The following is a 21372-nucleotide window of genomic DNA, read 5'->3' on the forward strand; positions in this document are numbered from 1 at the left end:
CCCCCCCGGATCTTAATTGCCCAGCATACAAGTTTGTGGCTGCGACATTTTGAGGTTCACTGCAGAGCCTTTCCTTCATTTACAAAATAAGTTGAAAAGGTGACTGTTGGAGTTCATGTCAGGGAATGAATCTTGTTGTTTGGAAATTACACTTTTCTTCAGAAAACAGAAGTTTTTGAAGTTACTGAGCCAGGCAGAATTTTTCAAATTTAAAAAAAAAAAAAAATCAATAAAATTGTTAAGTATTAAGATCTCCAGAACTATTTCATTTTTAAATTGCTTTGAATTTTTTTTTCTTTGGTGGTTTGAGAATGATTGAAGTTTGATCTGTTGTATTCTCTGGAATATTTTATTTTCATTTTATTTTCTGTTTCATGGCCAAGACATTTCCATGTGGCCCCCACTAATGCCCCTTCTCTGAGAGTGTTGTAGGAAAGACCACCTTGCATTTTTTTCCTGCCTTTCTTAGACTTCTGTGTCATTTACATAACAAAACATCCTGAAAGATACTTGCATGTTAGTTCTGCATTTTATATAGCAACATGACTTTTGGTTTTATTCAGAAGGAGGTAGATTATGTAATCAGTTCTTTCATTATTTCTGTAACCTTTTTCTTCCACTTTACATTTGAATCTTCCCATTTAATAGCATGTCATTTCAAAGAGGTCTGATATGCATTATGTATCAGAAATCCTTACACCTTCATAAGGCAGAATACTAATTTCTTAGTAAACTGCTCTGCTGTATCTCAAAACAAGTCTTTTTATTAGTGAATTCCCAGGCAGAATATAGGTGTCCTTTATATCTTCAGTCCCCTAACTGTTTCTCTCTTTTTATCTTAATATTGTTAGTACATTAATATATGCATGAGTGGGAAATTCCTATATTTGGACATGTGTATTTCTATCTAAAGTAGATGAAAAGGAAAAAGCAATGTGAAAAATGTGGGTTGTTCGAATTCTTGACTCACTGTTATATTTTGCATGCCTAGAGTGTGGGCACATACAGCCCAGTGCCCTCCCGATCAATTCTGTTTGTAACTGTTGTATTCTTGTTTGTCTTTGCATCCCCCAGTTCCAGATGACCTATTTAGTCCTCTTGCTACTAGATTATTGGTGGGTTTTTTTTTTATCTATTTTTTTTGCAGTTGTCTAGTTAATTAAGTTTCTCTTTTTCCAGGCTTTAGAATGAGACAAAGGCAAGTGATCGTAGATCCCGTAGGTGCCCTGGCAGATTGTCCACATTTAATTGAAGCTATTCCTTGTGAAGACCCGATGTGTTATGAGTGGATTGTTTCAGAAGGAATATGTGTGACTCACCATGGAAAATGTGGACCTGGAAACCGCATGCTGAAAGCTGTATGCAAGAACAAGAAGGGTACGTAATGTTGTTGTCTTAAAAGCCCCATAGTTTTTCGTGCCTCCTTTTAAATGACATTCTGCTGCAGAGCAATTGTGATTATTTATAATAACTCCTTACTGAATTTTTATGAAACATTCAGATTTTTACATTGACTGTGGTGCTCACAAAAGCCTAGTGCTGACATTACTGGGGATTTTGCTTGGAGCTTTCTGTCCTATTTTATCCTAAAGGAGATGGCTTACCCGTACAGGTCATGTGCTGTCACTGTTAGCCTTATCACAAAAACAGTGGCGTACCAATGGCATGGTTCCCCCTAAAATCCTTTTTTTTGCACATCTTGTACTGAAGTAGGGCTGTCACTGAGGCCAGCAGCACTATGGGCTTTCACAAAATTAATCTGACCCCTACATTCCTTCTATCTTCACTTTTTAGCATGTGGTCTGGATGTTTATCGCATTACAATAACCCTCTTACAGTCATGAAAAGGGATGCTCAGTTGTGCCACCAAAATTAATACAAGAATTAGATGTAAATGAAATGATCGTACTGAGTAATACTTTACTTGGCAGCAGTTAGAAACCTGCAGTGTATTCAGTTTACAAGTTGTTAATAATGAAGAAGCGTATTTTTATATGACGTTTACAAACAACCAGCAAGAGCTTATTTCTCGTGCATGGTTTGAACCTCAGCCAAAAGTTTCATTTCTTGATAAGGTCAGTGTTGTCAGATCTTCAGATTCAATTACATGGAGCACGATTTTGCAGTCCTTAGTCACAGTGAGACTGTGCTATCATCTCAAAAATGGCAAAATTGTGGAACTTTAGAGCCTGATATTATATCTGAGATGGAGAATTCTTCTCTTACATGGTACTGAGACTGATCACGGGAAACAATTTCAAGTCAATAACAAGAGGGGTTAATTGGCAAGTGGTTAAAAATAGTGTGTCATTTACGAGGCATTAGAATCTGACAGAATGAAATTATGGCTGCTTTGTCTGAAGAGCACACATCCTCCTGAAATACGTTGAAAATATTAGATTTGCTTGGAAGTTTGTGAAATGGGGCAAAAAATATCTTCAACCATTATAAAATGACATAGCCAGAATATAGTGGAGAGCAAAGAGGTGTCTCTGAATTTTGTCTGAGTGGTCTCTTCCAATGTATGATCATAATCGTAGGTCCAATCCTGCAGTGATGTGTGCAGATGGAGTCTTGTATTGCTAAGGAGCACCATGTACTTCACACTGTTAAAACTGTGCCAACATCCATTTTTATGCTCCGACTTGTGACTCAGAAGGAAAACATATAACATGGCAGATGCTCATTGATCTCTGATCAAACTGTACTCTGTGGCTATGATCCTTAAGAAGCCATGCCTTTGAAGTGTCTCTTCTTCACTTAATTGTTCAACAAGATATTGGAGGTTTCACAGTACCCTTTTTCACTTCAATTGCTTTATGCATGGTCTAGTTAAAAAAAAAAAAAGTTGGGATATTCTTCCTGCCCTGCTGACCCGAGGCAAACATTGTCACTAGACATGATCATTGTCCATTTTTAATTGAGAAGGTTTCACAAGGAAATATCCAGATCACTTGGTAGATTAGAAGGACTGGTTGACACTAGATTTAAACTTTTCTGAATTTTTGATCCAGTAGGATAGGACTGGGTGAGTCCTTAAATTCAAAGTTGAAAAAAAAAGTCAACTTGTTTTTATTCTGTTAATCCAGTAATATTAGTTGCTTTGTTTATAACCTTTTTTTCCTTCTGTAATGTTTTCTTAACTAGATTCCCATTGCAATAAGTGGTCTATTTTCTTGGATAAAAGCTTGGAGTAAGTGGCAGAGTTGCATGAAGTGTTTTACCTGGAGTAGTTGTTTAGTTGGTAGTGGGAAGCCAGTAGGGAGTCGTGTGAAACTGTGAGACATGTCAGTTAGAGGTAAAATAGCAGAAGGCCGGTACTAATGCACAGAATTATACAGCTCAAAATTCTGTGCAAGTAACTGCTCTGCTGAAAGCATTTAGGATAGCGACGTTATGTGCTGGTATTTTCATTTCCTTAAGCATCTTCTGTAGAATTCATCTCTGTATCCTAAAATCCAGTCTTTTATCCAGTCATTCGGACACCTGTGCCTGGCAATGTTGTTCCCTATTCCCACTAAATGCCAAAAGGCATAAGAAATTACTTTTTTTTTGGACCCTGTTAAATGATAAAATCCATCATTGTCTTGACAACAGTTCACTTGGGCCTGGAGTGTGTTGATTAGGGGGATACTTTGGGTCTTCTGTGTATGCCTGTCTGCAAGATGTCTTCATTTTCATATAAATGCCAGACTTTTTGGCATGATGCTGTCTTCTTGTTGCATTGTGATAGTTCACTTCTCTTTAGAAGTTAAAAGTAGCTGCTCTGTGAGTCCTGTTTGTGTCAGCCGTACCGCAGAAGAGCTTGGCATCAATGGCTTCTTGTCCTTGCATGTCTTCTCCTCTCCCTCCATCTACAGTGTGGCTGAACCCATGACCTTTGCTAGCCCGTGCTCTGCTGTGTAATTCTGGGCTCCATGGTTCAGAGACCTGAGGCCTTTTTCATGGGGAGATTGATTTTTCCCTTGCCAGAAATGAGCTTTAATTATATTGACTGCAGTGGGAGGGATCTGGCCGTGTTTTTCACTCTTCCCTCCCATGGTAGAGGACTTTGCTGCTGCCAGCAGAGCCTGGATGATCCTTTTGGCCTAAACTTCCTTCCAGCAAGGTGGAGCTTGGAGGTGCATCTTTGTGTCTGATATGTGTTGATAGAGAAGGCATTAGCCCTTCTCTGTCCCACTTCTGGTTTCTCCAATGCCTTTCTCCCATGCCACATCTCTTGCACACTCGTGGTGCCAGCCCATGTTGTGAGAGAGGGTTGGGAGGAACCTGTTTGGGAGGGGAATCAGGAGCAGTGGCTAACTAAACTCTTTCTCCAACTGAAACCCCACCTTGGGAGCCCCTTGTAGTGTTGTCCTTTCTTTACATTTTAAAAAGCTAAACTAAAACATCAGTATATTATCAACATTCTTCTCATAACAAATCCCACACTGAAACCAAATCACAGCACTATTCTAGCTACTAAGAAAAAAATTATCTCTATCCTAGCAAAACCAGGACAAAAGCCATCCTTTCTGGTGAGAAGATTTCGTGGTACTGGCCCAGGTAACAATCTGCTGCTGGCCTGAGCTGGAGCTTGAACAGCTCAGGAGAGAGTCAGACATGGGTCCGACTGCAGCTTGCAGGGTTTCTCTGAAGACTTCCCTGTCAAAGCAATATCTCTTTAGAAGGGCTTGTATGAATTTCAGTGCTGTAGCAATCTTCCCTTTGGTCTAGAGGTACAGAAATTACTTTATTTCTTAGATAGGTTAAAGTAGGGGATCCATAATGAAGGGGTCTCCATGGGGCACATACCATGTACAGCATTTTTTCGTGGAGTAGCTGGAGTCTGTAATTTGTGATTTGCAGCAGTTAGCATAGAGGAGAAGGAATAAGACCATAATAATCTCATTACTTTGTCATTCTTGATGTCTATCTGCTCCTGCCTAGTGGTGTCTCTAATCTCTGTTAATAAGTTATTGAACATGCATATAATGCTTACAAGAAACTCTTAGTGTCTGGTCCATACCTCTCGAGTGCGCCTCTTCTGTAGCATCAGAAGACAGTAGTGTCATAAATCAAATGAAATTAAATAATGTGTAGAAATGCAATGAAATAATGCATAGAATGGGAAAAAAACTTATATTGCTTGCTTCTTCCTAACAAAATTTTTCAGCAAAGTGTTTTTTATTTAGCTAGTGAAGGACAACAGATACATTTGGGGAAGTGTGCGAAGCCAAAAGAATAGTACAGAAAAATGGATCATGAGCCTAAAAATTGGATTATGTAACAGTATCATTGGGTACATGGATCTATAATTCAGATAAATAATTTATTTGAAAACTTTTTTTGTATTCACAGATAACCCAAGAATTATTTGTCATTTCTCTCTGAGTTGTTGTTTTAGACTGTTCAACAAGGAATTGAATAATCTCCTGTTGGTAATGTAATCTCCTGTTTGTAATGTATTCTTGATCAGATACTTGCAAGTATTTGACATTTGAATTTGGGCAGTCTTGATTAGAACCGACAAACATTACTGTGCATTGATCAGATGAAAATAACTCTCTGAAAACTTTCCAGTTCACTTGTTCACCTTAAATGTTGCTGTTCAGTAGATACAAAACCATGAACAGTCAAAAGCCAAAATGTATTGCATTTCATTTTTTGAAGACAATGACCAAAGTGATCTTTTGTGTGCTCTGATTCTTACATCTCTGTGAAATGTACAGTGGTGAGAAAAAGGGAATTCAGTGTTGTGGTAGTGTGCAGAAAACTGCAGATAACGTGAGGCAGTGGGACTTGGCTCAGGGTCAGCAGGTAAAAGTTCAGTCTAAAGAGGAGTTGGTGTGCCTTCGTAAGGAGTTTCCCAGTCTTTTGATTTAGATGCTAAGACAATGGAATTAACATTTAAATGTTGTTGGGTTCAGTCTGATGGAGGAATTTGGGAACCCTTTTTATTGTTATTTTCCATACCTGTTTTAGGTTGTATTAATAATATGGAAATAGATTGAAACAAGACAAATGTTGAACCTAACTGTGGTTTTTAGAAATGCACATTATACTCCTGTAGCCTGTGAACAGAGCAGTGATTATGATGAGGAATACAGCCTCGTTGCACTGAGAACATGTAGAAGGAGCTACAACAATAAATTCATGAAATAACAAGTATGACTCATAAAAGTAACAATTCATTTTCCAAGCATTTTATAAATGTTTCTGACTGTACTGTAAACGAAATCTCACCTGTTAGCAATGCTCTTGAATAGACTGTAAAATGTTATTATTCAGAATCATATCCGCAAGTCGTCAATCCACTTTGTTATAATTCCCATGTCATCATTTATTAATTTGCTTCTGCTTGTTCTGATTCCTACCAGAAGAACTAATGGTAACAGAGAAGATTTTTCTGTGATAGTGAACAGCATACTGTCTAAATAATCAAAAATACGAAATAATTTATACCCAAAGGCTTCATTGTTTTAATCAGAAATTATCAGATTGGCAACAAGGCTTAATGCAAAGGGTGGGTGATTTTGCTGGATTCTGGCTGTTTTACTCTACTCCTAGTTAACAAATCTAATCACAGCTCAAAAGCTGCTGAGAATTTCCCTTTCTATACTGCTAGCTTGGGTATCAGGATTTCTTTGCTTTGTGGGAGTTGAAATTGTGGAGTTGTCTTCCTTTTTGAGGACAGTATTTGTTACAGTGCTGAATAATTTATTGAGTCCTTATTCATGCACGGTTCCTGCAGTGTTAGGGAGGTGCAGGTGCCAAACCCAGAGGTGCCCAGAACAACGTTGCTGTCTCTGTTCTGTACCACCCAGATGACTGTCCTGGGACTTGTCACAAATCACAGAATCATTATGGTTGGAAAAGACCTCTAAGATCATCCAGTCCAACCGTCAAGTCATCCCCACCATGCCCACTAAACCACATCCCCGAGTGCTACATCTACACCTTTGAACGCCTCCAGGGATGGTGACTTCACCACTTCCCTGGGCAGTCTGTTCCAATGTCTGACCACTCTTTCGGAGAATCAGTTCTTCCTAATATCCAACCTGAACCTCCCTGGAGTGACTTGATGCCATTACCTGTCATCCTATCACTGGTTACCTGGCAGGAGTGACCAACCCCTAGACAAAGCCACCTTCTTCAGCAGCTTCTGCCTCACCTGGGTGCTCCCAGGAACTTTGGAGGTTTCTGTGCACCCTTCCCAGCCGTATCTGATAAATGAAGAATATCTGGCAGGTCCTGGGGCTCTCCTCTGGAAAGGGGAACCACCCTGCTACAGATGGTCTGCCGAGATATTAGCTTAGAAATAAACCATGCTGCAGTCCTGCAGTGGCAGCAGTGCTTTACCAGATAATTAAACCTGTTTTTCTTTTTTCCTTTTTTCTCTGGTACTAACATTAAAAAACAACACCTTCCAAAATAAAAACCAAACCAAACCCTCCCCAAACCAGCCACAAAACCAAAATCCCAGGACATATTTGCAGGGGGTGGTGAAGAGAAGAAACCCATGAAATCAGGATGTTCACCAAACCTTTAGGCCAGCTGCTTCTTTTGCTTTCGAGCAGAAAACCTGGACACTAGTACTAATGTTTTATTTTTCTGTGTGATCTCTTGGTTCTAGGCAGCCGGTATCTGCAACATGGCACTTGCCATGAAGATAAGAGGGTTTTTGTTTCCAAGTGTTAATAAGTTCACTGAAAAAGTACATGTTTGGGTTGAAATACATCTATTCTGAAATTTCTGTTCCATCTGATAGTTTTATTTGTAAAACTGGAGAACAATATTTCAGAGTCAAAATGTTCTCTTTCAGCATTTTTTTAGATTAAATGATTAACGTTTGCTTTTTTGTAAATTAACTAGGCTAAATCTTAAACAAAATTAAAAAATCAAAGTATTTTTAAAAGAGGTTGTTAATATAAAAGCGAAATATTCCTTTTAGATTAAACAAACATTTTGCCTTATCTTGAAATTATGTTTTTCCTAAATACTCCTCCAGTCTCTCTCCAGTCTACTTAAAACAGTTACAGAGTTTTTTCTTCCTTTTACTTTTTTTTTTTTTTCCTTTTTCTTTTGGTTCAGTGCCCAAACAGAAATCCATTATTCACACGGCTCTATTGACAGAGCAGACACTGAAATCCTGTTGGAATTCAAGCGAAGAGTAAAGGGAAGTAAGGTAATCAAAGCAGTGTTATTTTAAGATCCAGTATTATGTTCTGCCAGAGCTTGACAGTGAAGCTCTGCACTTAGAGAAGCTGAAGACTCTTTGGGGTAGAATATTAATAATGGTGTGCTCAGTTACCTGTCTACTTCCAGTTCAATCACAGCGTGTCCTCTGGTCCCAACAGCTGTGCTGGAATCCTCCAGCAGGAAAGGGCTGCAAGGAGAGATGATATCTGCTTTTATTCCTGGTTGAGGGCATGAAGCTGGCAGCTTTCTGAGAAGTTCTGTTTTAACATAAATTTCAGCAAAGCCAAGTTTTTACCTTGGGAGAATTCTTTATTTTTCATCTTGTAACAGATTCATGATAGAGAATGAATTTGCAGTGTCTAATTTCTCAGAGAAAAGATTTACTGTGTTCAAATTATTGAAAGTGAGTTTTAAATAAGTTCTTTCTGACATGTCAGAATAAGTTCTGTAGTATCCATTGATCATTGTGTCCAGGGACACAACACCATCTCTAATAGTACATCTACATTTTGTTCCTCCTGTAAGAGTAGCATAAGCTTAGATTGTGATCTTTCTTTATTCCAGAAACTGAAACTTTTGGAAACTACAAGAAGCAGTTTCGTTTGTAAAAATTAAAACACTTGTTTTCAAGTTAATGTGGAAACGCACCTGTCTTTAATCTGACCTTGATACATGGAGTAATGAAAATCAATTTTTCTTCAGTGATGCTTTTGCTCCTTATGTACCTGTGAGGGCTTGGACTGATGGAGAGGGACGGGTGGAGAGTGCGCTCCTGGTGATACGCAGTGAATGAGAGAACGATGTACAGCTAAAAGTTAAACAGCTGGGTCGATGGATGAGGAGCTGCTTTGTCTTGTCTTCTTAAATCACTGAGCTTCAACAAAACAATCTTATATACTTCTTTGGTCAAATTTGTGTGCTGTCAGCAGTAGCAGGACAGAACTTGCAATGGGAGTTTTGCCTGAGGAGGGTGTGATTAATAAGTGTACGTTATGGACTATTCAGGGAAATGCACACTGGAGGTGAGACAACTTTACAGCTGTAAGATTTGGAATTATTTTGTAAGGAATGGTAAAATTATCCAGTTGCTCGACACATTTGCATGTACAATCAATACAATTAAACCAGGTACCAGCTTTTCTAAGCCTTCAGGTTCAATGATTGTCATGGGGCTCAGCCTTCTGCACCACATTGCTCATTCCTCCTCTTAGTTCATGAGTGTACCCCACTGTACCCCATCACTGGGGCTGTTTATCCCAAACTGGTATGTTTTCCTGACTGTTAGAAACACAAATCCTTAAAGGCAACATGCAGAGCCTTCTAGCAATTAGATAGGACCCTTACTTCTCATTTTGCAGCTGTGGTGGAAGGAGCATATTGCAGTGTAGCAGTAAGGCTGATGAATATTATGAGTGTTTCAGGAATCCTGAAGAATGGTGTGTGGTTTGTTCAATAGATTTGAGACCCATTTTTTTTGAAGTCATGAAGATGGATGTGCTCTTTGAGCAGGCTGGCTGTTTATGAGCCAGGTGGAGTGGATGTAGTTACCTTCATCAAGCCTTAACTCACAGCAGCTGGTGCCAGGCCAAATAGTTGATGTCTCCAACTGGAAACATTTAAAAAGACCAAATGCAGATTGTGACCTGCTCTAGGACTGGTGCACTGATAGTTTGAGGACAGACACCGTAATGAATTTACTGTCTTTGCATCCTCTACTGAAACTGAAGAAACAGAAGATCGGCTTTAGGGTAAGTTGCTGATAAATAAAAGCTTTCTTTGCTTAGTCACACTTTAACAGTTTTAATTCATTCAAGATCATAGCAAACATATGGCCCACAAGCCATGGAAGATAGAAACTCAAAAGTCTGTAAGCAATTCTTATGGTAGCTACATTTGTGTAAATATCTGTGTCTTAGAGTCAGGCATATTGAGCTAAAATACAGGCTGAAATATCTAATGCTGGAAAGTTTTGGGTTTGAATCTAGAGGGTAAACTCAAACATACTTTGATTAATTTTCTTTCTCTTTGAATGCAAATATGTTGCATGATTTCCAGCTGAACTGTGGCTGTGCTTTTCCAAATGCTGGTGGGGTGATTTGTGTCAGTCATCCAGAAGGCAGCTATAATCGGTATCCAGTGGTGATGTTAGCTCTGTGTAGTTGGCAGACAGAGATACCAGTGGAGTTGATTAGGGATCTAGCCAGCTTTCATCCTCCCTATGCTTGTCAATATAAGGTATTACAGCTACCTGTGAAATATTTTTTCTGTGCCAGCCGAGCTAAGTGTGAGCTTGTGGTCAGTGCAGAATGCCCTCAAATGAATTTCTATGCAAACCCATTATTCTTTTCAGTATCTACTGCTCCTTTTTGGTACTTAATGTCTCCAAAAGATGTTTTTCAAGACTTCAGAGCAGTGTTAAAATAGTGAGGGCAAAGGCCGTTTCTTCCCTATGGCAGTTTCAGCAGAGAGGAGATGGATTTTCAAACATCCAACTCCCACCTGCATTAGTGAGAGGGAGTGGCAGGTGCTGATTTCTTTTTTTTTAATGAACCTGAGCTTCTAACACCTGTAGATTTGGAACAAAGGTTCAAGGTAGCCCTTTCAGAAATAGGAATTATAACATTAAGAAAAATATCACTTATTATGGCAGGATCTGTGTTGCCCTTTATGTTTTAAATGCTATTGAGTAAGTTTGATATCAGTTCATCTGAGTTTGTGATAAAGGTTACCTAAAGAGCATGGTGCGTGTGTGTAGGTCTGTTACATTGGTGCAAGAGGCTTGAAGAAACTCTATAGAAGAATTAATATTTGTATACTAGGCTAGTGCAAATGCATACTTTAAAACTATTTATTTATAAACCATTTCTCAATGCCTAGGGAATCTTTACTGAGTTTGATGCTTTTTAATCTTTTAATTATGAGACTGAAATAAGGTTCCTGTATTGTATAACTCTGAAAGTATAGTTAACTTTTGAAGTCTGGGACAGAACCCTTGTTGGTTTTGATACATATAAAGGGGCTCTCTGAAAATAACCAGTGACTGCTCATAGCCTTCACATCAGTGGTATTTTCACCTGGTTTTGACATGGTGCTTTTACAGCCTCTTTACACAGTTGCAACCTCAGAACTTCCTCAGGCTTTAGTTCCTACCCATAATATCTCCTTGAGATACAAGAAGTCAAAGCTTTTTGCATAAGTACTGTCCTTAAGCCATTTATTTTAACCAGATATTAACATCATATATATATGACACCATTCACACAATTTTTCTGAAGAATCCTGTAGCTAAACTTTAGGAAAGGCCAGCATGGGTTGTGCAGGAATGAGTCTGAAACTTAAGCAGCTCTTCTGAACTCTTCATATTGAAGAGACATGTGACAGTCTGCAGAAATGCTCACAAAGTACCTTTTTTTTAAAAGAAAAAAAAAAAAAAAGGAGCGAATGGGGAAGAAGGTTTCAAACCATTCTATCTTCTATGATGTAGTGCCTGAATCCTCACAGACACCACTTGCCTCAGGACCAAGCCAGGAACTAGCTTTGTGTGATTGTTTGTCCCTCCTCAGTGACATAAAAAGAAAAAGCACTGCCTTCTGCTTGCATAGCTGCTGACCCAGTCCACCCGTGTGTGTTGATTCATTTGTCTTTCTTTCCTTTTTTCTCTTTCTGGACTTGGGAACTACTAGGTCAATATGAAGGTTCATTGGTAGCAATGCTATCAGGCTACTGATGGCAAAATATAGATCACAGCTTCCAGAAAGGCACTGAACAAATTCATGCTTACAGTGCAATTTGGACATCGCCACAGGAATTTTTAAATAATGCATCTGCCTGAAGAACCATGGTAAAAGCATACACTAAAACCATACAGTATGGAAAGACCAGGCTTCAAAATTGGAAAATGCATCCCAATAACACAGGATGATTCAGTTTCTAAAGAAACTCCATCTCATATATACATTCTCTTCAAAAGCTTTACTCTGACATTTGCAAACTGCCTAAAGATAAGAACTGAACAGGCTGTTTATTTAAAAAGGAACTATGAAATATCTTCTCCTGTTACTTGTTTAACCCTTCTAAACAAAGGTAGTATCTAATTTGAGACAATTACAGATGTACTTCGTACAGACAGAAAGAAAAACACTAAACAATGGAATTTTAAATTCTTCTCAATCTCCTCAAAGTGTTAATCTTTCTTGATTCTCTAATTCACATTCACTCCAGCGCTTCACAAAAGCTGCCTTTTATTAAATACGAGATTCAATTCATAGATAAACAAACGTGATAACGTAATCTACACTTAAAACAATAGCTTGGCTTCAAAGTTTTGGAGGAACTAGGAATTCTTCCTTTTTATGCCTGTTCTTAGCCTATTATTTCTTGTCACAGCTTCAGAGCTCAAGTCTGTAATCGAGGTGCAATGAACTCGTGTTCCCATACAAGTGAGGATCTGTGTGAGCATTGAATCCCGTCCCACAGGGAACACGGAATTCAGTGGGAAATCTGCCATCCAGGAGGATGTTAAAGAGCATTTAGGAGCCACATCCCATGGCTGTTTTCCCTGCTCTGCAATTTCTCTACCATTTCATCACGTGTTCTTCTCTTTCCATTATGACCACCTGACTAATCACAAATTGCTGCCTAATGAAGAGTACCGGCATTACAATACTTAATTAGAATTAAGAGGGAGATTTACTTCAAAAACCTGACAGACCAATATGCTCCAGAGCCAATCTCTGTAGTGCAGAACTAGCCCAAAATTTCCATGTCCTGAATTCTTAATTAAAAGTTTGTCAAAAGTTCTTATATTAAGGGGGGAGCCTTCCCCTCCAGCATCCATCAACCTCAAAACAAACGACTAAATTTATTTTAATCAGCTGTACTTCATAAACAGCTTGATAAAAAGAAACTCAAAGAAAGTACAAGACTTATCTTTCATTACCACTCAACGGCACTCAGAAGTGCTACATAAAGGTGGCTCTCACAATCATTCCTGTCCAGCACGCAACACGCAGCACCAAAGGAATTTCAGCTACAGAAAAAGGCCCACCTAGCAGGAAAGGATTAAATGGCACAAAAAAAGCCCTTCTTTTTTCTTCCAGTAAAAGAGCTGTGGTCAGAGATCAATGTGAGAAGCTGTCTGTTGAAGTTAAACTCAAATTATTCCCTTATCTAAACCTCAGGAGAAACTTACTGCAGACCCCCCCCAGCATGGCACACGGCCAGACCTCGAGTGCAGCTCCTTCACCTTGGCTGAGGAGCAGTGAGCACAGTCATCTCATGGCTGCAGGCTGCTTCTAGCCTTTTCTTCCACCCTGACTTCTCCCCATCTCTCCTCTCCTCTCCCTAAAACCTCCTGCAGACAGAGACGAAGGGCAGCCCCCAGCCCCACACGCTGACGGTTCTTACAGATACTCACTCCCAGGTCTGGGTCTCCTGTCTGCAGAACCAGCTTCAGCTTCTTTCTTTTATTATCTGATGACAATAAATTCCAAGAACTTAAACTATACTACTTCATGCAGAACTTTATTGACTTATTTTGAAACATTTTTTTTTATATATATTTCATAGAATGGTTTGGGTTGGAAGGAACCTTAAAGATCATCCAATTCCAGCGCCCCTGCCATCAGCAGGGACTCCTTCCACTAGACCAGGTTGCTCAAAGCCTCATCCAGCCTGGCCTGGAACACTTCCAGAGAGGAGCAGACACAGCTTCTCTGGGCAACCTGTTCCAGTGTCTGACCACCTTCTTGGTAAAGAATTTCTTCCTAATATCTAATCTAAACCTACCCTCTTCCAGTTTAAAGCCGTCACCCCTCATCCTGTCACTAACTGCCCTTGTAAAAAGTCCCTCCCCGGCTTTCCTCTAGCCCCTTCAGGTACTCGGAGGCCGCTGTAAGATCTCCCTGGAGCCTTCTCTTCTCCAGGCTGAACAGCCCCAACTCTCTCAGCCTGTCCTCACAGCAGAGCTGCTCCAGCCCTTGGATCATCCTTGTGGCCTCCTCTGGACTCGCTTGAGTAGGTCCATGTCCTTCTGATGTTGGGGACGTCCAGTGGGAGACAGGTGCCATTTGAAAAATTACTTTTTTTTGTAAAAAGTGAGAATATCTTTCAGCCCCTAGCAAGGGAGCAGAGAGTTTGCTGGGACTGGATGAACCCAGGGTGCTTTGCTGGAGGGACGAAGTCACTTCCAGGTGGTGTGAGGTCCATCTGTGCTTCCTTTCTACTTCTCACTGCACCTAAATCTGAGCCTGATTTGGGGTTGTTTCAATTTGTTACTGGCAAATGTGTCTGTGATACAAAATACAGAGTTGTTTTTATAGTGAAAATGTGATGGCCCAGCAGGACTGGTAAGTCCTCATGAATTTAATGATAGACTGTTGGGCAGCTCTGTAGGAATGGCTCCATCTGTGCTTGAAGCAGGGAGGTGGTGCTTCTTGGCTGCCCATAGTACGTTGTAGAAACCAAGATTTGAATTTATAAGTTCAAATTCAATTTTTTTTTTTTGTTACCAGATGCAAAATTCCCATTAACTGTACCGTAGCAAGATTTCCCCCCCACAGTTTCAGCAGATTTCCCAAGTTTAATCCAAAGTCAGCACTGTTTTCTTGTACGCTTAGTGCTGTGTGAAAGGAGACTAGAGCCAAGAGGGTGTTTTGTTCTTTTTCATGGTGTTTACAAATAAAACTGACTGATTTGGTAACTCTCTTAGAAACTCTCTGAGAATGTAAATTTAGCAGAGTGCTCCCCGGGCATGCATAGATCCTAAAGATAGCAGTTTCTTGCCTATCGATAAGTATCTTAAGACCTTTAGTTTTAATGCTATATACGACTTAAATCCCAGGAAGACAATTCCACTACTGCTGTTCATTTGTATCATAGGAGTCTGCATTAATTCAGACTAGGCTAGGTTTTCTAATACATTATTTATTTAGGTCTTCAAAATGTCTGTGGTACTGCATGTGGTTGACAGAGCATATTCTTGTTTGTTAATATTATATGGCAACCTGTTTTCCCAAGATGCTTAAATAAATGAATGCCTTCAAAGAAAGCTGGGATTTTAAAAGCCACTACTTGTTTTTTTTTTTTTTTCCTTGTTGTAACTATAGCATCCTATAACCTTAGTTCTGATTTCCCTTCTGTACAACTACCTATTTTAAATAGTTCTGGAAGAATATATATATGTGTATATATATATCTCTATATCTGCGTGTGTATGTGTTCTTTTTTTTTTCTTCCTTTTGTGTGTGTGTGAGATAACCGCATACTTAGGTCTTGAATCTGAATATCTAGCCCAGCTTCTTCCCCAACCTGGGTGACAAAAGATTACAAACACCCTTAAATTAAATAGCAAAATCTCTTAGGTGAAGGGTGAAGCACTGAACCCATATTTTCTGACAGTCCACAAAGCTTACAAATCAAAATACATAAGAGTGCAGCATAAGTGAGGGTGAAACAAATGGTATACAATACTTGGAAATGAATGAGTCATGTGAATGAACATTGGCGTGTACATCCCCAGCCCCGTATTAAGATTAAAGTGAGTTGTCTGCTCTACAATTGCATAATTGCTTCTGTGACTGATTTGGTGCTGCTCAGTAATAAGTTGTGTATACTGTATGCTGACCTGGTTAATGGGATGTTTACAAAATGAGTATATTTGTATAGTTTAATAGAAAGATGTTTGGAAAAATTAGCAGGATGAGAAAGAATGGCTCGAGAGAGTAATTTTTCAGCCAGTGCTGGGGTTGTGAAGAGGAAGGCAGGCTGCCTTGCTGTTGGCATTTGGGGGCTGGGAGGTTGCGTGGGGCTGGGTCTCCTTCCCTCCCCACCACAGGGATGTCTGTGCCCTGGACATGTCCATCTGCGTGGAGCATCCCCCTCCTGACTCCCTGGGTGAGCAGGACACCCCGGCAGCTGCTCCGGGTTTGGGGTACCCAGGCTCTGCACCCCACTGGAGATGCTGCCAGTGTGGGGATATGCACTGGGGAGAGCAGCCTCTATCCTACAGCCGTGACAGCTTCATTTTTAAGAAGATCTCCCTTGAATTTAGCTATTTTAAGTACTATAGACTAAGATAATTATTTCATGAAGTAATATTATCTGCAAATTAACCTTGGATCTTTGCGTAGGTTCAGAAAGAGAGAGATAAGGAATTTTATCGCAAATTGCAGACTTACTGGTTTTAACGTAAAGGCCGTGGCAAGTAATACATTTAAACTGCATTTAAGTAGTAAAGACCAGAATATCAAAGTCTAAAAGCAATAAACATTAATTTATTCAGAAAGTTTTTATATTTTCTTTCTAGCTTATATGTTCTTTTCACACACTGTCATTTAATGAGGTTATATTCTGATTAAAGTAGAAAAATAAAAAAGTGAAATGTTTTATTTCCGTAGATAAAAATGTAGCTTTAAAAGTATAGCAGCTTGCCCTGCACAGTCTGAGCTAGCTGTACAATTTTCCCTTCGTTCAGCATGGCTGCTAGACTATCGGATTTTGGGGGAAAAACTCCCCCTTATATAGAGTTTCAATTGAAATCCATATTTTCATTTGCAGTGACAACTAATACATTTCCTGTAATCCTTTTCAAATATTCACTGGCAGTATTCCCAGACATATATTTTGAAGGTTAAATGGTTTAGGATTTATGTACTATTACTATGTAGGTTGGTCTGAATAAGCTAATAAGTCTGTACAGCCCCTTCATTGCCAGAGACCAGTTTGTATCTCAGAAACACTATAGCTGCAGTAGCACAAAGGTTTGGCTGGTTAATGAACTGTGGTTCTAACGAGCCCAGGGTGAGGTGCTGGACTGGAAAACTGCTTTTGCTGGTTGCAGAGCTCACTTGAGTATTGTTACATAGGGCTGCTTCACGTAGCGTAGATGCACCTTCCTGGCAGCTGAAGGTTTTGGCTCTCTGTTCAGAAACATCTTTTTTTTTTTTTTTTTTTTTTTTTTTTTTAATGGGCTGCAATTGGTGTGAGTAAAGAGCAAAAATTAAAATAATATTCCATGAGGTTTGCATTTTAGTACAGCCATTTGATTAAAATTGGATCTGCCTTTTCCTCTCCCTTGAGGACCATTGCTTGCTTCGTGGCTAATGAAGTGGAATGAGCACTGTGATCAATATTTATGGTGTCACTCTGGGCACCTGCAGTTCTTTCAACCCTTCTTGTGCTGTGGAGCTGGAATGGAGGTTTTTAACTCCAAGCTAATTAATGGCTAATTGTGCAACTTGATACGAAGTCTGGAAAGATTGTTCTTAGTACTGCTTCTTCTGAGGGTCAGATGTGACTTGCACAGATTTACTAGTTCTTGGACAAAAAGTTAGAAGTCAATTTTCTTCAGGAATATACTTTTGGATCCCTCTCTCGTCCTTTGGGGTTCATTTGGGCTCTCCCTGTATTGGGAACAACCACCCTTGCTGTTGGACACCCAAAAAAAGAGGCATTTTAAATTCTTTCAGCTGAGTTTATAGGTTTCTGCCCTACAGTTTTTCTTCTTTTTATACTCCAGTCTCTACTACAGGTTCCAGTAACTGCTGGAGATAGCATGTATTGAAGTCCAACATGAATCCCATGGAGTTAATGCTAGTCTGCACTTTTGCATCTTAGCAGTTTGGGAGCTCTCCCAGCTGTGCCAGAGTATTTTCATACAGCTGCTCATAAAGTCCACAGACTGTGGCAGTATTTTCTGTCCAGATCAACCCTGCAATACTTTGTTCCACAGTTCTCTTGTCTCTTTGACTCTTTCAGGGCTTTCCTAAAATAATAATAATGATGATGATAATAATAATAATAATAATATCATCTTTGAACCCTTGTGGGTTGCTTCCTTGCAAACTTTGCCTGTTCCCTGCCAGTGACAGTGGCTGGAGACAGTCCAATGTAATTAGTAAGTATTGTGGAGACTCTGCTTTGGCAGCCCTGTTAAATATGTGCAGTGAAAGCAGGATTAGTATGGGACCTCATCTTTTTTTTTCTCATTAGGGCATCTCTACGATCTGTAGGCTTATTTAATTGGAAATTAGCCATTCTTATTAACACAGGAGATAGCCTTTGGTCCAAGTTCTGACATGGGATAAATGTATATAGTTCCTGCTAAAAAGAAAGAAAATGCATCCATGTACTCCAGGGTGGAAATTTTGCCCTTTTGTGTCCATTGCAATTCTCCTGGAGGAGAATTTCATTTTCTAGTAAAGGCAATAAATTTTCACTGCTCAGCTAAGTGACTACAGAGGTTCATCATCAGGATTTGAAGAAGTAAGCCTCCTAAGAAGATGGATAATGACAAGGGGAGTAAGAGTTGTTATCCAATCATTTGTCATGGTCCAGAGCATTAAGATATATGGGTTAGACCCCAAAGGTGTGTAAAAGTTCCTTTTTCCAGCAGTCGCTTGGTACATAATAACTTATCCTCTGCAGGCAGCCAGTATTACATGCTCTCTGAAAACTCTTTTTGTTTGCATCTCTTTGTATACATGGCACATAAGTGGTAACATCATATATTGCTGGGAAGTATTCCACACATCATCGAAATGTAGCCCCACGATTACTGAATATAGAGGCAGACATCCCCGGTGCTCACGTTAACTCCCTTCCCTCCCTCCTCCATCCCCATCCAGATGCTGACAATATCTGCCTTGCCTCTCTAGCTGATAGTGTTCTGCTCCAGGCTCTCTCCAGAGACTCTTCCCTCTGTCTGCTTTTCTGTGGTTCCCTGCTTTACAGCAGTTTCCCTGTAGTTCTTCCCCTGTCTCAAGGCTTCAAAACCATGTAGCAGCCAAGGGGTACAGTGTCAACTAGTGGAAAAACTAGATTAAACATTCATGGTTGTAGGAGTGCTTGTTAGCATATATGTATTAATTCAACACTTCCTGCTGGTTTTCAATATGTTGAGGGGTTATGTGGCCAGTGAGGTGACTTTAGAATGTTTTCCATCTGTAGTGGCATACATTTCACCTAACTGCTTGAGAGCAGGTGAAAATCATACTCTGCTTACCTAATTCAAAGAAACCTTTCCCCTTACTTTTTAACAAGTGAATGTTCCTCTCTAAACCAGATTTCTGCAGGATTTCAGTTAAATTCAGGCTATGCAGCTGGGATAACTGATTTTGGAAGATCACCTTAATGTAGGAGATAATGTGATAGTTTGCTGTGGTAAACTGTTCCCTACCTTGCTGCTTGTTGTGGGGAACTCAACAAAGGTGAGGTTTGCCCTGTCCCCTCTGGGCTTGCTGTGGCACAGATCAACTGAGCCTGTGAGATCTTGGTATCATGCATTGAGTCCTAATAAACTCTGGGAAATCCTCCAGCATGGCAACTTAATTACATCTGTGTGCTAGAGTTAAAATACAGCCTTTACATGTTTCTGCAGCCTGGTCTGGTATTTTGTGGTCAGAAGCTTAATTGGCTCCATGTATTTATTCCCTTGCATTTCTCTCTTGCAGCTTGCTTAGGAGGATGTGTCTGTCCACTGCTGACTCACAGGCAGAACTGTAGTTCACTTGACAAGGGTTTAGACATGAAAGTCTAGGGCTTAGTCCTTACTGGTGGCCTGTAAGCCTCTGTAGAGACATAGATGTGGTGGAAACAGAGCAACGCTCTGGGAAGATCACAATGTTGGTGCATCTTGGAGGTTTGTGATTAGAGAAGCCCAAGTCAGTGTCTGTCAGTAGTCCTGGCTGTTGATTTTTCAAACTGCCCTGGTGTGATCGTATCAGTGCCTGTGGAAGTCAAGCTGGTATAGTCTGCCTCCAGGAGGACAGGGGTGATGGACCCTGTGGGTTTGGGGGCCCTCTTTGGACCATTTCTGGCAGTATGTCTGCAAGCGTTCAGGTGTTGGGTCCTGCAGGCATTCTGCAAACCGACCATGGTGGGGAGATGTGTTCCTACGGGTTGAGGAGGTGTCAGACCTCACGTGGCCATGTTTGCAGGAAAGCAAAATGCAATTTTTTTTGAGTCCCAGCGATGTAATTAGAGCAGTAATAATAGCTATCATTTTTAATGCCTTAGTGCTAAATGTAAAGGTTGTTAAGTAGTTTCTGTTACATTTTCAGAGTAGTCTGTTCTGCTGCCTTTTCCCTGTTTGTGCCTTATCTATGACTGAACAATTACCAGAAATGTGATGAGGACATCGTATGCAGAAAGTCATCCCCTTGTCTTTTTTCCCAATGACTTGGAGATGTGTGTGAGTGGCTGTTATCTCAGCTGCTCATCAGTGAAGCTGGAGCTAATGTGCAAAGTGACCTTTGTGAAGAGAAAGGAGGTTGTGCCAATATTATACTTAGAGTTGGAGTCAACTTTTGCACTTTGTCATGTATTTGATGGCTTGAGCTGCTCCCTGACTGACTTGGGTTGCCATATCATTTAGTAGTATATCAAACAAGTTCAGAGATGCTCAAAATTTGTTTTTATGTGTCCGTTGTGATGTTTTCATTCACCAGGCATGATTAGTGTTATGTGATGACCCCTGATCATCTTGGTCTGAATTCTTTCTGTGCTCTCACATGTTGGTGCTTCGTTTAGTTTGATGCTATTCCTGCATAGCTGTACACTTCCCAGTGATGTCAGTGGGATTTTTACCACTGGAATTAGGCCCAGTTTACAGCAGCCTGTGGGTAAGCAAAGGTTATTCTCCAGCACTTCACTTTTCTACAGTTTTACAGTGCTTAGGAGTCTGATAGACGGTGCACTTAATTATTTAGCATCTATCAAGTTTTTGCTTACAACACCTAAACAAACACTAGTATTACCTACTTTTTTTCCAAATATATAAAATATGATTCTGCTACATTAATCCACAAACTTAAAATAAGCATATACTCTTGCTTAACCAGCCCTTTTAATGAAATGAGTTTTGAATTGAAATTTTAAGTATGCATGAAGATAGTAAGATGCCATTTGCAGTGTTAGGATTTCAATAATGTATGGAATTAGGAGAGCTTTATTATATTTCTGTGCCTGCATGCCCTCTGTAGAGTAAAAGTTGTAATAAATATAAGTTCAAAGGTAAGATTTTATTGCTGTGCATGAGAGGAGAAAAAATAAATTAGAGTAATGTAATCATGCTCATATATGTTATGAATTTTGAACAGTGTCTATTAGAAAGTTTGTCAAAATGTGCTTAGCTTTGAAAATACAGATTAACGCTGAAGGTTTTAATATTGTTCTTCCTTATGTGCATATTCC

At 39.8% G+C, this 21372-nt stretch overlaps 1 protein-coding gene across 1 annotated transcript in view; it reads left to right on the forward strand.

Moving 5' to 3' along the window:
* The window catches only part of THSD7B (thrombospondin type 1 domain containing 7B), a gene marked incomplete at its 3' end in the record, with an annotated part of 130907 nt that overhangs the window by 86215 nt on the left and 23320 nt on the right, over positions 1-21372 (forward strand). Inside the window, exon 6 of the mRNA XM_010162709.1 lies at positions 1180-1377. Coding sequence (XP_010161011.1) covers positions 1180-1377 — 198 coding nt within the window. The remainder of the gene's footprint in view (positions 1-1179; positions 1378-21372) is intronic.

Source organism: Antrostomus carolinensis, unplaced genomic scaffold (assembly GCF_000700745.2).
Source record: "Antrostomus carolinensis isolate BGI_N321 unplaced genomic scaffold, ASM70074v2 scaffold17842, whole genome shotgun sequence".
Classification (NCBI taxonomy): Eukaryota; Metazoa; Chordata; class Aves; order Caprimulgiformes; family Caprimulgidae; genus Antrostomus; species Antrostomus carolinensis.